The sequence below is a fragment of the Notothenia rossii genome (assembly GCF_949606895.1).
Source record: "Notothenia rossii genome assembly, chromosome: 2".
NCBI lineage: Eukaryota > Metazoa > Chordata > Actinopteri > Perciformes > Nototheniidae > Notothenia > Notothenia rossii.
In genome coordinates this window covers 48,734,989-48,752,006 of record NC_136904.1, presented here as the reverse complement: position 1 = coordinate 48,752,006, position 17,018 = coordinate 48,734,989, and the positions used below count along the sequence as shown (strand labels likewise).

The following is a 17,018-nucleotide window of genomic DNA, read 5'->3' as shown; positions in this document are numbered from 1 at the left end:
AGTATTGATATGGCTGGGTGGAGTGGCCTCATTTATGCTGACATATTCTTCATGTCTCAACCAAGTTTCAGTAAGACAACATATATCAATATTATAATCTGATATTAAATCATTTACCAGTATTGCTTTAGATGCTAGAGATCTTATGTTTAAGAGACCACATTTAATCTTCCTGTTTTGTTGCACTTTAGTAGTTGTTACATTTACTTTTATTAGGTTATTATGTATGACACCTCTATTAGGTTTACCTTAAATAGTCCTTGGTCAGACACACACACCGTTAATATTGGGTATTTTATTGGGTTCGGGATTCCTATGGATGACTGCCTAGGAGAGAGCGCAGAGAAGCGTGTAAGACTGCGACTCTGCCTCCTGGTCTCAACTCCAGTTTGTCATGGATTAAGTCCACAGAGCCCTGAAATGTTTGCCGAAATGAGATTTGCACCTTCCAAAGTAGGATGAATGCCGTCTCTCTTAATCAGTCCAGGTTTTCCCCAGAAGGCTGTCCAATTATTCACGAAGCCCACATTGTTTGCTGGGCACCACCAAGACAACCAGCGCTGAAATGATGACATGCGGCTATACATGTCATCATTGATCAGATTGGGGAGGGGACCAGAGAAGATTACGGTGTCCGACATTGTTTTAGCATAACTACACACCGACGCCACATTAAGTTTGGTGCATTCTGATTGGCGTAAACGAACATCATTACCACCGACGTGAATAACAATCCTACTGTATTTACGTTGATTTTTAGCCAGCAGTTTAAGATGCGCCTCAACGTCGCCCGCTCTGGCCCCCGGAATGCATGTGACTGTGGACGCTTCGGTCTCTAAATTCACGTGTCTCATAATAGAGCTACCAATAACCAGAGTTGGCTTCTCAGCGGGTGTCTCGCTGAGTGGGGAATATCTGTTAGATACGTGAACGGGTTGGTGGGGACCTGCGGGTTTCGCGTTATGCCCCTTCTGAACAGTCACCCATTCTCCCTGCTGCTCGGGAGTTGCCGGGGGACGGCTAAGAGGAGCTACCTTTTGCCGGTCCGCACCGGCTAACATGGGCTTTAATGTAGCTGAGTTATTTTCTAAGATGCGGAGCCGGGCTTCTATGGCTATGATTCCCGCCTCCAACCTAACAACTATACTACATTTAACACATGTATCGGTACCAGTAAAGGAGGTAGGGGAGTAACCAAACATGAGACAGTTAGAGCAGGAAATAGCACCCGAGGGTGGGGAAAGAGCCATGGCTAGCTATCAAGCTAAAGTAGCTACCGTTAGCAAACCCGAAAAGAGTGTAGGCAACTGTGGAGTTACAGTCGCTAAGAGAAGGAGAGTTTGTGAGTGCTTAAGCTGTAGTAACGTGTGATTACAACGTCAGGCAGTTGCCGTGATCAAGAGTTTTAAAACGATCGATTAAGTTAAGATAATAAGCTATCAGCAACAGAACAGGCACACGGGATACCCGGAGATGACAACAACAACCGGAAGTTACAACATGCTTACCGCAATAGTGGTCCGTGTAGAAACAACAGGTCTGAAAGTAGTGGGTAAACCTGCCATAACTGGGGTGAAGCAAAGAAAGTGTCCGACAATAGTGACTTGTGAGGCGGCCAGAGAGTCTGTCATCTCTCGGTCCTATCCTCCAGGTAATGTATTTCAATTCATCCATAGAAAAGGGGTGAAAGTGAGAAAATGTATCTGAAAATAGTGTCTCATAATGCGGGTAGAGTCCCCTCAAACTCCCCTTGCATTCAGCCAGAGACCAGTTTACAAACTTAAAGTTTGGTAAGAACCAGGCTGGGGAGTCTCCAGACAACACATGCATCCGAGCCAGAGTGCACATGGAGCGGATACATTCCTCCATGAAATCAGACACCCGTTTTTTTTCTGAGTCCTCTCAAAAACCGGGTTTCCGATTTCGTGCAGACAGTAGTCTTTTTTTTTTTACGGAGAAGGGGAGGCTTGGTTTCCCCTCTCCGTTGTAAGTTGCAACGGGGGAGTGGAAAAGTGTCCGGGGCTTCGGCCCGAAGCGCCGAAGGGTTGAGCTTTTTTCGAGCACCTTCTCTCCGCTTCTCTGTTGGCACTCTGCCGTTTTTTCGAATTGTGCTGCCTCCAGGACAGAGACTGCGAAAAGCACCTCTCTGTAGCCCCTCACAGAGCCCCAAAGGACGGACTAAGTAGCTCCAGCATCTCTCCCTAACATGGGCAAACAGGTTTTTTCACACTTCCAGGACAGAGACCGCGAAAAGCACCTCTCTTTAGCCCCTCACAGACCACCAAAGGACGGACTACAGACCTCCAGCATGTCTCCCTAACATGGGCACTTCCATAACCTTGCACATCGTGGGACCCCCGGACTTAAGCACTCCCCCACGGACTAAACCCAGATGATCACACCCTACAGAACCTCATGCCCCTGGTGACCCTAAAAGGGGGGTGGATTTTGCAGTGCTTTACCGTCCGCCCATCAGCATCCATATTCGGCCTTATTCACGGAACCCCTCCTGCGCTGGAGGTTCACACTTTAACTTGTTTGTTATATTCGTCTTTCCACGGGTGGGTGCGCCCGGCAAAGCTGTTTACCCAAACTTAAGCACTCTCACTCTGACTAAACACATAAGGACATCCGCGTAAAACCTTAGTGCCCCTTAGTGGCCCTGGTACACCTTATCGTTAAATGAGCTCAGTAATGTACTGCACAACATCACATGGGTAAATGAGCTCCGTAATGCCCTGCAATATCACATTTGGTTTATTTCCAAGAAGCCTGGAAAATACACCTATCTCCGTCATGTCCTGTAAAATATAATTCTTTGTTTATTTCCATCATTCAGGCAAATACACATATCTTTGTCTGCTCCAGGAGCTTCAAAGTGCAGACTCCTGAGCTCCGTCATGTCCTTTAAAATATCATTCTTTGTTTATTTTCATCACTCAGGCAAATAAACATATCTTTGTCCGCTCCAGGAGTAGAGTCGAATGCGCAGTTTGGAGGAACCGACCTCCAAGCACCGGCACGTGGACCCGGGGAGGAGGCCCTCTGATGGCGGGTCAAATTTGCTGATACCGCAGTTGATGGCTGGACACTAGCCGTAGAGGAATACCCGGGCGGGACCAGGCAGTTCCCTCTTTGCAGACAAGCATATGTGGTTGTTACGCAGGATCAAACAGGTAGCCTGTGATGAAGTAGGGTTGACCCTATATCATGTGAAGCCACCGAGCTGTGGTCCCTGAGGGAACCGGTGCCCGGAGCAAGGCCAATTGCTGAATCCCGCAGCCGACGAAGGCCGCTATGCAACAGGGGAGGATTAGAGAAACAGATGTTTGCCTGGCACTCCGCGGCGAAGTGGGGAGGTGGAACTTCCACCCCGCTGCGGAACCCATGGTGGGACCCCTGAGTCAGATGGTTCGTCTTGGAAACGCTTCATATCAGTCGGCCCGGGAGGTAAGAGACACGCAGGGTTACCCCCACGCAGTACAACCTCCCGGCCATCAGAATCGAACCCGCAGTTCGGAGGAACCGACTGCCAGAGCACCGGTACGTGGACCGGGGGAGAAGACCCTCCGATGGCGGGTCGCGTTTGCCATTCGATCAGTGAGGTCAGAGGAGAAGAAGCCGCAGTTCGGATGAACCGACCGTCAGAGCACCGGCACGAGGCCGGGCCGGCGGAGGCCCTCCGATGGCGGGTCGCGTTTGCCATTCGATCAGTGAGAAATCAGAGAAAAGTCTGACTTAACTTTTTGGAGATCCATAGGAAAGGGGTGAAAAAGAAAAAAAGTATCCGAAAATAGTGGGTAGAGTCCCCTGCCAACTCTCCTCACTTTCCTCCAGACTCAGAAAAACGTCTGAGTTAACTTTTTTGGAGTATCCGAAAATAGGTCCTCACAATGTGGGTAGAGTCCCCTGCCAACTCTCCCCACTTTGCTCCAGATTCAGAAAAAGTCTAAGTGAACTTTTTGGAGATCCATAGAAAAAGGGTGAAAATTAGAAAATGTATCCGCCAATGGTGCCTCATAAGGCGGGTAGAGTCCCCTGCCAACTCCCCTTGCATTCCTCCGGACTCAGAAAAAGTCTAAGTTAACTTTTTGGATCCATAGAAAAGGGGTGAAAATGAAAAAAAGTATCCGAAAATAGTGCCTCATAATGCGGGTAGAGTCCCCTGCTAACTCCCCTTGCATTCCTCCAGAATCAGAAAAAATCTGAGTTAACTTTTTGGAGAACCATAAAAAAGGGCTAAAAGTGTTAAAATGTATCCAAAAATAGTGCCTCATAATGCAGGTAGAGTGCCCTCAAACTCCCCTTGCATTCCTCCAGAGACCAGTTCAAAAACTTAAAGTTTGGTAAGAACCATGCTGAGGGGTTTCCGTGCAACAAATGTATCCGAGCCAGAGTGCACATGGAGCGGATGAATTCCTCCATGAAGTTACACAGCCGTTTTTTTTGAGTCCTCTCAAAAACCGGGTTTCCGATTTCGTGCGGACAGTAGTCTGAAAATGATGAATGATTTTTTTTTACGGAGTAGGGGAGGCTTGGATTCCCCTCTCCGTTGTAAGTTGCAACGGGGGAGTGGAAAAGTGTCCGTGGCTTCGGCCCGAAGCGCCGAAGGGTTGAGCTTTGTTGAGCCCCTTCTCCGTTCGCACTTAGGAAAAATTTAACTTTTTTTTTTTAACTTCATTTTTGATTATTTTAAGATATAATTGACTGTTTTCTTTCATTTTTTCTTCTTTCCACGGGTGGGGGCGCATGGCAGGCCACCTATGAGCTCCCAAATTCGGCCTGGAACCTCCAGAATTGGTGGGATAAGCTCCATAAACTGACAAAGTCACCCAAAAATGCATATACATTTAAATAGTAAAAGGTACAATTGTGCTCCGAATTACCCGGAATTTGATTTATATAGCCCCATGATAGTGAATAAAAATCATTTTCATGGAAAAAAGTGTTAAAACGCCTGATTAAAGCATATGCAGGACCCCAGTGAGCTCCAGACTATGTGCATCGTGTTAGGGAACCATATTAATGATGTACATGAGTGTTAAAAGTGCATTAAACTGTTTTAATTCAACAGCCGCTGATATGGACAGAAATCTGTCCATTTCGTTAACATTTGACTCACGAAATGTACAAGAAGGTTAAAAAAAGCAGAGTCACTGCTGTTAAGGTCTCAGACTCATAGGCACACACACATGCAGAGATCCATGGTGATGCATGTGGCTTTTCTCCCCAGCAATAAGTCTCTGAAACCTGGGGAAAGTGCTGTGAATAGAGGCGTGGAGCGCAGCCAGAGAGGAGCGGGCTGCGAGACCCCGCAGAGCGCACCCAGAGAGCTCCTCGCAGCACATAGCTCTTGCACCCAGTCTGCACTCAGAGAACAGGCTGCTTCACAGCACTTTACAAGCCAGGAAAAGTGATTGAATCCTGGGTATACATGTTTTAAATAGTATGATACCTCCAGGGCGCATCACCACATTTTACAAGCCAGAGAAGGTGCCTGAATCCTGGGTAAACATTGTTTAATTGTTTAAGTGTTTTTAAAAACATGAATGACCTTACATTTTTTGATGTTAAACACGACCAAAACTGAAGTTATTGTACTCGGCCCAAATAATCTACGAAACAAACTATCTAAAGATATACTAGTTATGGATGGCATTAATTTGGCCTCCAGTGAGACTGTAAGGAATCTTGGTGTTATATTTGATCAGGATTTATCCTTTAACGCCCACATAAGATCAATCTCAAGGACCGCCTACTTCCATCTACGCAACATTGCCAAAATTAGGCATATCTTGCCTCAAAACGATGCAGAGAAACTAGTCCATGCATTTGTTACTTCTAGGCTGGATTATTGTAACTCTTTGTTGTCAGGGTGTACCAAGAAGTCAGTTAAGTCGCTTCAGCTGATTCAAAATGCTGCAGCTCGTGTACTAACCAGAGTTAGGAAAAGGGACCACATTACTCCTGTTCTGGCTGCCTTACACTGGCTCCCTATAGAACACAGGATAGAATTTAAAATTCTTCTTCTCGCCTACAAAGCCCTTAATGGGCAGGCGCCATCTTACCTTAACCATAGAACCGCCAGAGGTCGCTGTATACCTAAAACCGCCAACGGGTAAAATGTACCTGCTATTGATTTGCAACTAGGTACAATGTTACTTTATTTATCAAACAGAACAGTGAGTTTTGATCGCACAGGGATGACATTTATACCAATAGAATCTGTGGACTCTCAGCTTTTCATATGACATAGTTTGTGCAGATAGTATGAAGTATAAAATATCGCTACAAGTACTGATTTAAACGCTTGGTGTTAGACTTGTGTTTTGTTTAGGTACAAATCTCTCAATCTCTCTCTATCTATCTATAACTATCTATCCATCCATCTGTAATGTTCTGTTCTATGGACATATAATTGTCTAAATAAACAGACGACGCGGACTACTTCTCTCATTCCGAGTGTCCATCTTTATTCAACTGGCACGTAACCTGCACACATGCATTACGTCCTCAACGTGAGATCTTTTTTCAATCTGACTTCCTATTGACAATTTTTAACAACAGAGGGTGCTATAGAACACACTTTCAGGAAAAGTCACAGACTGGGAGACTTTAATATGTGATGGAAAAAAATGTACATACAGATGTAGCGATTCATTTCAGACAGTTTGAAACGTGAGGGCCGTGATTGGTACGTTATCTGCCCTCGCTCAAGGGAAAACCTCCAGCTTGATTTGAGACTGCCCCCGTGATAGATAAATGTAATTATAATGAAGCCAGCTGCAATGGATCATTGATCCACCAGGGGGTGCAGTGGGGTTCCACACTGGAGCTCATGTGAAATAAAGTCAGATACAGTACGCTGGATGTACAGCGGAACTTTGTTAAGATCCATATGTCACGGATATCATACTCTGTGCTAAATACGAGACATGTAATCATTTACAAAACATCACCATGTTGTTATTTAACAAAATAATGTTGTTTAGTCGAAAAAAACGAACGGGAGGAAATGCAGCCCAGCTCTCGATTTTTAATCCTAATTTAATCATCATCTTCACCACGATCATTTATGTTTATGTTTGCCGAATTGACATGAAATCACTGACACATATGAATATACTGTATTCAACTTCATTAAAACGTTATTAACGTGCCTAAACTCAGTAATTCACAAAAAATATTTATATTTTAATGGAGCCTTGTCGGCAGATCAGGATCCCAACGCGCAGCGGATGGATTTTGGTCTGCATGACGGGTGTTTTTCCCCATAAGGAACAAGTTGCTGCAAATTATCCCGCTTATTACATGGCCACATTCTCAAAAAAGTAACGACATGACTCCCAATATTAATTTAAATGCTTTTATGGATTTAGAAAATGTTTTTATTGATTTAAAAAATAGTTGTATGTATTGATTTAAATTGACATGCATCCGCTAAGAAAAATAGTCCGTTGTTACCGTTTTTTAAACAGTGTGAATGAAACGGCAGCTCTCTCCCCCCTCCCCCCCCTGATCTTTCTTCTCCAGCAGCTAAATTAACTGTAGGTTACTCTGAGTGACCATAGACTGTATGTGACAAGCTTACAGTTAGTGACGTAACAACACCATAAAAGCTGGTGGAGTGAAAGCAATACGGGAGGTAGAAATAACTACAATAATTGTGATTTATTTATTGTGGCTTTTCTGTTTTTAGGTATAAAATGTGATGTAATTCAGGCTTATAGTTCATCCTTCTCTAAAAGCCTTCAACAATGACAATATTCATAATAATTTAATAAATCCTTCCAACACACATTGTAAAAAATAGCCTACTGTAAGTTAAGAAATCATTCCAATATGTACATCTTCTGATGTAACAACAATAACATTATAAATACTAACATAGCTGAACATGGTATTGCACATTTAGCTTTGAGTGTTACTGACCTGAGATGTTTTTATTACATGAATTAAGGTGACTGAGGCTTTGGGATGCAAACTCATCTGTATGAAAAAGGTGACAAGGATCCAAGCCCCCGGCTCCCCCACCCCACGGAATATCGGCTTTAAAATGAGGAATAACAGAGGATTTTAGCAGTCAGAACAACTAAAGCAGCAGTGTTAATAATAACAGAAACGCCAAAGAGTCACATCTAATAGAAATATATAAAAGCATTTATTTTAATTGTGTAGCAGTCAGTTTATAATTTTGGCAGCACTGTTGAGCATTTTGAAAATGTATTTTCATGCCTCTGTGCAATTCTGATGTACAGTTTCAAAATAAAAGAAGTCTCATATATGAGCTATCATCCCTGTCCCCAAAGGTCTTTTATTTTGAAACTGTACATCAGAATGTCCTGATTTTTTCTGAGTGACTACATGGGGTCTCCTGCTATCACCCTGGAGTGAGATGGATCTATGATACTGGACAGTTTTTGTTTTATTCTCATCTAAAAACAGGGATGATAGCTCATATATGAGACTTCAAAGGTCTTTTATTTTGAAACTGTACATCAGAATGTCCTGATTCTTTCTGAGTGACTACATGGGGTGTCCTGCTATCACCCTGGAGTGAGATGGATCTATGATACTGGACAGTTTTTGTTTTATTCTCATCTAAAAACAGGGATGATAGCTCATACAATAGAGATTTCAAAGGTCTTTTATTTTGTAACTCTGCATCAGAATGTCCTGATTCTTTCTGAGTGACTAGATGGGATGTCCTGCTATCACCCTGAAGTGAAATGAGTATTTGATACTGGACAGTTTTTGTTTTAATCTCATCTAAACACAGAGGGAGGATGTTTTTTTTTTTTGACTCTACCGTAATGCATAGGATATTTGCGCACCGCAATATCACGTGAGGGCTGGCTTGACTAGGTTTTTCCGAGTGGAGGCTGGCTTGACTGCAGTCTAAACTAGTGAGAGAATCGCTGTCAAGGGGTCTACAACTACAACAAGATGAACATATTTGACCGTGATTTAATTGTAATACACGTTTCAAAATGATGCCGAAGTAACAAAATACTGATACCGGATAGTAAAAACCATGAATTAAGGCTTTGACAAGTCTGCAGACAGACGCCAGGCGAAAAACCTTTTAAAATGCGTGTTTTCTAATGGAGATTTGGCTAAACTAACGTTGTAAATGCTCCAACCGTCCACACTCACAACAACGGCCTATACAGACATAAATAAACCAGCGACTGTATTCGCCATGACACAGACAGTCTGTGGTTTGTACTTGTTTAACTTTTGTCTAGTTTCTGAACAGATATGAAGAGCTGTGAGCTCTGAGTGCTAAGAGCTAACGGCTGTGTTGTTTTTCTGGGGAGCTCATTAAAGATGACGTCACGGCTCCGCCTACACTGTGTTACTGTATAGATACTACCCCAGTTCCTCATGAGTCTAACGCACGTAAGCAACGCGGGCGCCAACGTGAGCGCCCTCGTGACCAAAATATTTGACGGCGCTGATTGGCTGAAATTATGTTTCGGCGGCACAGTTTACTATTGAGACGTTTGCAACGTGCTGGTTGCTGCTGTTTGGCTCGGGGGCAGCGCCCCGTAATGATAAACTAATGCCAAGGGCAAGGCCAGGCAGGAAACATGTGACTTATCAGTAACTTTAGACATCGTAACACAATTTTAAACAAGATTTTATTGTAGATTATACATTTTACTGATACCAATTGTATGATATTTACCTTGTTCATTAAAAATTAAAAATATAAAATATATATATTTTTTAAATATATATTTTTTAAATATATATTTTTTAATTTAATATTTTTTTAAATATTTTTGGGGAATCTGGGAAGAGGTTGGGCGGCGCCCCTAGCGCCCCTATGGGCCGGCCGCCACTGAATATACTTATACCACCTCTGTTTATAGCCTATGAAAAAAACTATTCGAAATAGAAGGCTAAAGCTAACATTAGCAGATAGTAGGGATGTAACGATATAGCGAATACCGCGGTATCGCAGTAATGAAACGGCTCAATACCGCCGTGAGACTGAAAAAATCTACCGCGATATTACCGTTCATTCATTTATATCTCGCCCTGTAAATAAAAACTGTAATGTTTTTGTTTGAACAGCAGAGGACGCCATAATACTAATCAAGAATACTCCCATCATCCTTTGCGTGCAAGCCCGCCCTCACACTCAGACCCAACGAGAAAATGGCGGATGGAGTAGACGAACGTGCTGACCAACTAAATAGAAATTGTGAAATTGAGGATGCTCCATCGACTTTTAAAGCTGTTGTGTGGCAGCATTTTGGTTTTCCCGTTTCAAGAAATGACAAAGGTGAAAAGCAAACGCCAAACTATTTGCAAATCCTGCCGGGCGACGGTCGCCTACAATTCGGGAAACACATCGAACATGAGAAGTCATTTGTCACATCACCCCCCAGAAAAGCTCCGAACACAACAACCTACTGTGAGGAAAATGCCTAAGCCAGGCCAACTGACTGACAGAAATATTTGGAGCGCCACTTCCCCCTAACAGTCCAAGAGCTCAGGAAATAACAAGGTGCATCGGCGAGTACATGGCCAAAGACTTAAGGCCGTTTTCTGTGGTCGACTACAGTGGATTTCGGAGGTTAGTAAACACGCTGGAGCCCAAGTATGCCATTCCATCACGGCCATACTTTAGTCGAACAGTGCTACCCGCTCTGTACCAAGAGACAAAAGCTAAAGTGACACAGAGCCTCAAAGAAGCAGAGTGCATCTCAATAACAACAGATGGGTGGACTTCACGAGCTACGCAGAGCTATATTACAGTCACGGCTCATGTTATGACCAGCGAATGGGAAATTAAAATTTTTGTTTTACAGACGCGGCCTCTTTTCACATCACACACTGGACTAAACACTGCCGAGGTGTTAAAATCTGCTGTTTTGGAGTGGGGACTCGACAATAATCAAGGCATTGCTGTCGTAACAGACAACGCAAGGAATATGGATGTAGCGGTGAGAGAGGCCGGTCTTTTTGCCCACACTTTAAACCTCGCTTCAAAAGCGGGTTTGAACGTAAACCGGGCAAGCCGTCTGCATGGTAGAGTGAGGCGTGTAGCTGCGTTTTTTCACCGCAGTTCAACTGCCACAGCTGTGCTGGCCAACAAACAGGGAATGTTAAACCTGCCTGCGCATAAACTCATCATGGATGTGGTCACAAGATGGAACAGCTCGCTTGACATGCTCGAGCGCTACCTGGAGCAACAACAAGCTATCGCTGCAACGCTACTCAGTGCTGAAGTCAGGCGCAACGCACGCGAGATAGACACTCTGGAACCAGCTGACATCACGGACGCCGAGGACATGGTTCGGCTTCTCTCACCGCTGAAAAAAGCAACCACCGTGCTGTGCGATGAGTCTCGACCTACAGTCTCTCTCATTGTGCCCCTCAAGCACATGATAGAGCAAAGCATGGCACAGTGCGATGAGGACTCCTCCACCATCGCCCAAATGAAGAGAGCCATACTGAAGGACTTTACAGACAGATACCAAGGGGAGCAAAACAAGTTTCTGCAAGAGAGCACTGCGTTGGACCCCCGGTTCCGGAGCTTGCACCAGCTAAATGACAGTCAGAGGGAGGACGTTTTCGACAGGCTGAAGTTGAAAGCCACACAGATGCAGAACCAGGTACATATTTAAATATTCTTTTTGTGTCTGTGTAACTTTTTCAGATAACGTAAGGTGTGTTTGCCTCTGTTTTTGTGAAAAGAAAGATAAGACGTTTTTTTTCTACCTCTGCTTGCTTGCATAGAACCCTAGTGAAACAGAAGGGGAAAGAGCACATGACGCTGAGGAACAATCTCCTCCTTCCAAAAATACAGCACTCGAAGATCTCCTTGGGGAGTCTTTCAGTAAAGAAGTGCACGTCGCACAGCACAACACTGGTATCGAGGCTGACATTGACTTGTACCGCAAAGCGACCTCTATTTTACTTTCTGACTGTCCTCTCAAGTGGTGGAGAGACAATGCAAAGTGTTACCCACTGCTGTCCCCCATGGCCAAAGCATATCTCTCTGTCCCAGCCACATCAGTGCCGAGTGAGAGAGTTTTTTCCACAGCAGGGGATATTGTAAACGCCCAAAGATCCCAGCTTCTACCTGGAAATGTTGACATGCTCATCTTCCTGAAAAAAAACCTGTCTGATGAATGAGTGAGAGAGAGTTTGAGTTGAGTTACTTGAAATCTATTTTATTGCAGGGTCTGATTATTGAATGTTCTTGTTTATTTGCACAAAGAAAATGCATACTTTTGTTTGGTAGTACTTGTTCTTGTTCCAGTCTGTTACTGTTTTGACACTTTAAATGTACTACTATACTAAATGCTGTACAAATCAGATTTATTATTTAATAAAGAAAACATTTTGGAGTAAAAAAAAAAATGTGTATTTTTTTTTTGAATTTTTTTTCCTTCAATATATCTCGATAAATATCGTACCGTGGACTTGTTATCGCGGTATTACCGTACCGCGAGTTTTTGGTATCGTTACATCCCTAGCAGATAGTGACAATATATGCTAGCTAGCTAGCTCAACGATTCCTTAAATAATATTGCCACAGAAAAACTTTTCAGTTCACATCACGCTCTGCCGCTCCGACAGGGAGCTCTGCTCTGAACACCTGAACGGCCCGTTCTAACAGCTGTTCACCAGCGGTCCAGTCTGTGCCACAGTGACTCCGGACGTGCAGTTAATATTAACGAACGCACCCGTAGGTAATGTAGTTGCTGAAGCTAGACCATCATCTCGGAGCAGCAGAGCCTTATTATACATCCATGAGCAGAGCCGACAGGCAGGAAGACTCGAGCACACAGCTCGCACTTCATTATAATATATAAAAAAAGAACACCATGCGTGTCATGATGGCACATAACAGCTCACGGCCGCAGATTACTCCGGGTCCCAGACCCCCCCATACCCCAAAAATATTTTTATTGCAGATCTACATGAAATGACATGAAATCACTGACAAATATGAATATACTGTATTCAACTTCATTAAAACGTTATTAACGTGCCTAAACTCAGTAATTCACTAAAAATATTTATATTTTAATGGAGCCTCGTCGGCAGATCAGGATCCCAAAGCGTAGCGGAGGGTTCTTGATCTTGAAAAATAGTCCGTTGTTACCGTTTTTTAAACAGTCTGAATGAAACGGCAGCTCTCAGCTGTGTATTTACACAACTAATGGCCCATCAACCACAGCTCTCTCCCCCCCTCCCCCCTGATCTTTCTTCTCCAGCAGCTAAATTAACGGTAGATTACTCTGAGTGACAAGCTTACAGTAGACACAACACTGTCATTGCAAGTGACCCTCAGTTAGTTGACTTTTATGTTCAACTGCTAAATTCGTTACTGATAAAAAAGGGCTTCTACTGTACCTAATTACCTTAACAGTAGAACCGCCAGAGGTTTTTGTATAGGCCTACCTAAAACCGTCAAATCCCGCAATTAGAATGCAATTTTTAACAACATAGGGTGCTACATAACAAACTTTCAGGAAAAGTCACGGACTGGGAGACTTTAATATTTTATTGAAAAAAAGTTACATTGCACACACACAACACACATCACACAAATTGACCCGATTGGTGGTTCTAGTGTTAAATAAACTCATTAATTAATTAAACTAGTTCAATACGCATTATTCTTATTCTTATCATTCTTTATGAGCGCAGAAATAGTCTTAAAATCAGATCTGTTTTAAAAAAAAAAAAAATCTGACGGCAGGCAGTTAGCTCTGATCACCTATGATAAATGCGTCACACCTAATCACTGGCCATTCAGCCACAGAGCTCCCTCTATACAAATCAAACTGTAGACGGTGTGAAAGCACCTATTGTTTTAAATAATGGTCGGAATGTGACCTGTGAGCCTTCTGAATTACCGTGGGACAGCACATTCTAAACTAAAATGTTCAATCAATAAAGATATCTTATCTTATCTTAATAATATCTTCATATTATTAATAATAATAATAAATCATACAGTATGTGTCCAAAAGGGAGCAGGAGGAAGCAAACACAAAAATATAAAACAAATATACTGCATATTAAAGCAAACGATTGTAAAGGTAAAAGTATGAGCATAACAAATAGAGAAGTGTAATGTAAACATTTACATTATTATGATTATTTAATATATAAAGACTATATATTATTGAATTACAAGATTAGATATACTTTAGTATAGTATCTAAAATATTGATGTGTTCAAATGCTCTTCAAAAAACAACTGAAAGTCCATGAAACTTGTCTTTCTGTATTTGTGAAGGAAGCGCCATCTCCTGGTTAAAAGCTGAAATTGAAAATCTGGCAACGCCCTCTTGGAAAATAGTGGGAGGGCCTAACATTCCTCTATACTGGTCTTAGGCAGGTCGTAGGCAGGAAGCTGTAAAATGGAGTCTGAAATGAAGTGCTACATCTGTAATAAAAAAAACAGCTGCGGGTTAAATTTACGGCGGTTCTAGTGTTAAATAACTCATTATACCCTACTGTCCTACTAGGGCATTGCGTTCCAAGAATGCAGGGTTGTTGGTCGTTCCTAGAGTCTCTAAAAGTACAATGGGAGCCAGAGCCTTTTCTTATCAAGCTCCACATTTGTGGAATCAGCTTCCAGTTTGTGTTTGGGCGGCAGACAGCCTATCCGTTTTTAAGAGTACGCTTAAGACCTTCCTTTTTGATAAAGCTTATAGTGATAAAATAAAATAATCTAATAAGAGTGCATTGACGTAGATACATTGTGCCTCTTCACCTAAACATTTTAGTTCGTACTCTTTCACTTAAATCCTAAAAACTTAGATCTAATATTTAAAACTTTATCCAAACCTCTCAAGGTTTATTAGAGGGTAACAGGTTGCCGAGAACACCTAGCCCGGCCGGGAAGTGTGGAGCGTATTCACTGACCCACTCCTACCTCTGACAAATTCAGGTTCCAATGGGGACTTTTTTCCCTGTGTGTGCCTCTCCACCTCTGTTTCCTACTTATTACTTGCTACCCATTTCCCTCAACCTATCCTAAGGGAGTGCATGTACAGTGGGGCAAAAAAGTATTTAGTCAGCCACCAATTGTGAAAGTTCTCCCACTTAAAAATATGAGAGAGGCCTGTAATTTTCATCCTAGGTATACCTCAACTATGAGAGACAAAATGAGAAGAAAAAACAATCCAGAAAATCACATTGTCTGATTTTTAAAGAATTTATTTGCAAATTATGGTGGAAAATAAATATTTGGTCAATAACAAAAGTTCATCTCAATACTTTGTTATATACCCTTTGTTGGCAATGACAGAGGTCAAACGTTTTCTGTAAGTCTTCACAAGGTTTTCACACACTGTTGCTGGTATTTTGGCCCATTCCTCCATGCAGATCTCCTCTAGAGCAGTGATGTTTTGGGGCTGTCGCTGGGCAACACGGACTTTCAACTCCCTCCAAAGATTTTCTATGGGGTTGAGATCTGGAGACTGGCTAGGCCACTCCAGGACCTTGAAATGCTTCTTACGAAGCCACTCCTTCGTTGCCCGGGCGGTGTGTTTGGGATCATTGTCATGCTGAAAGACCCAGCCACGTTTAATCTTCAATGCCCTTGCTGATGGAAGGAGGTTGTCACTCAAAATCTCACGATACATGGCCCCATTCATTCTTTCCTTTACAAGGATCAGTCGTCCTGGTCCCTTTGCAGAAAAACAGCCCCAAAGCATGATGTTTCCACCCCCATGTTTCATATTAGGTATGGTGTTCTTTGGATGCAACTCAGCATTCTTTCTCCTCCAAACACGTCTAGTTGAGTTTTTACCGAAAAGTTCTATTTTGGTTTCATCTGACCATATGACATTCTCCCAATCGTCTTCTGGATCATCTAAATGCTCTCAAGCAAACTTCAGACGGGCCTGGACATGTACTGGCTTAAGCAGGGGGACACGTCTGGCACTGCAGGATTTGAGTCCCTGGCGGCGTAGTGTGTTACTAATGGTAGCCTTTGTTACTTTGGTCCCAGCTCTCTGCAGGTCATTGACTAGGTCCCCCCGTGTGGTTCTGGGATTTTTGCTCACCGTTCTTGTGATCATTTTGACCCCACGGGGTGAGATCTTGCGTGGAGCCCCAGATCGAGGGAGATTATCAGTGGTCTTGTATGTCTTCCATTTTCTAATAATTGCTCCCACAGTTGATTTCTTCACACCAAGCTGCTTACCTATTGCAGATTCAGTCTTCCCAGCCTGGTGCAGGTCTACAATTTTGTTTCTGGTGTCCTTTGACAGCTCTTTGGTCTTGGCCATAGTGGAGTTTGGAGTGTGACCGTTTGAGGTTGTGGACAGGTGTCTTTTATACTGATAACGAGTTCAAACAGGTGCCATTAATACAGTTAACAAGTGGAGGACAGAGGAGGCTCTTAAAGAAGAAGTTACAGGTCTGTGAGAGCCAGAAATCTTGTTTGTTTGTAGGTGACCAAATACTTATTTTACAGAGGAATTTACCAATTAATTCATTAAAAATCCTACAATGTGATTTCCTGGATTATTTCCCCCCATTCTTTCTCTCATAGTTGAAGTGTACCTAGGATGAAAATTACAGGCCTCTCTCATCTTTTTAAATGGGAGAACTTGGACAATTGGTGGCTGACTAAATACTTTTTTCCCCCACTGTATGTAGACACGTTAGTTTTGCTGCTATAGGCTTGGACTGTTGGGGGGGGGCACCTTACTCCCTCTTTCTGGCTGTTTGTACCTGTGTACTCTCATGTTCCGATTAACCCAGTTTCCCCCAAATCTCTTTTTTGTGTCCATATATACGCCGGGATTCTGAGTCGAGGCTAATCCTGTTGCTGTGGTCGTGTGTCCTGGATCCTCTATCCTGAGCACTGGATCTGAGTCCTGGACTTCGAGTCGTGGCTGAACCTGTCCCTGCGGTCCTGCCAGACTCTCACCATACTACTTCCCTGATGGCTCCCACAAGATTGCTGACATCCTCGTGGATTCATCTTCTTATTATAGACACATGCATTTCAAAACATTTGGACTACC

General features: G+C 43.1%; 1 protein-coding gene across 1 annotated transcript; it reads left to right on the top strand.

Moving 5' to 3' along the window:
- The first annotated feature begins 5,901 nt into the window (after nt 1-5,901).
- Nucleotides 5,902-17,012, top strand: LOC307028906 (E3 SUMO-protein ligase ZBED1-like). The gene is made up of 2 exons (XM_079664313.1): nt 5,902-11,630; nt 11,755-17,012. The coding sequence occupies exons 1-2, from the start codon at nt 10,536-10,538 to the stop codon at nt 12,151-12,153; spliced, it is 1,494 nt and encodes a 497-aa protein (XP_079520439.1). The 5' UTR covers nt 5,902-10,535; the 3' UTR covers nt 12,154-17,012.
- The last annotated feature ends 6 nt before the right edge of the window (nt 17,013-17,018 follow it).

Excerpts from the sequence above, each read along its gene's own strand:
- LOC307028906 (XM_079664313.1), top strand. The coding sequence starts at position 10,536 with ATGGCCAAAGACTTAAGGCCGTTTTCTGTGGTCGACTACAGTGGATTT. Across the intron at positions 11,631-11,754 it reads CCACACAGATGCAGAACCAG|AACCCTAGTGAAACAGAAGG; the intron begins GTACATATTTAA and ends TTGCTTGCATAG.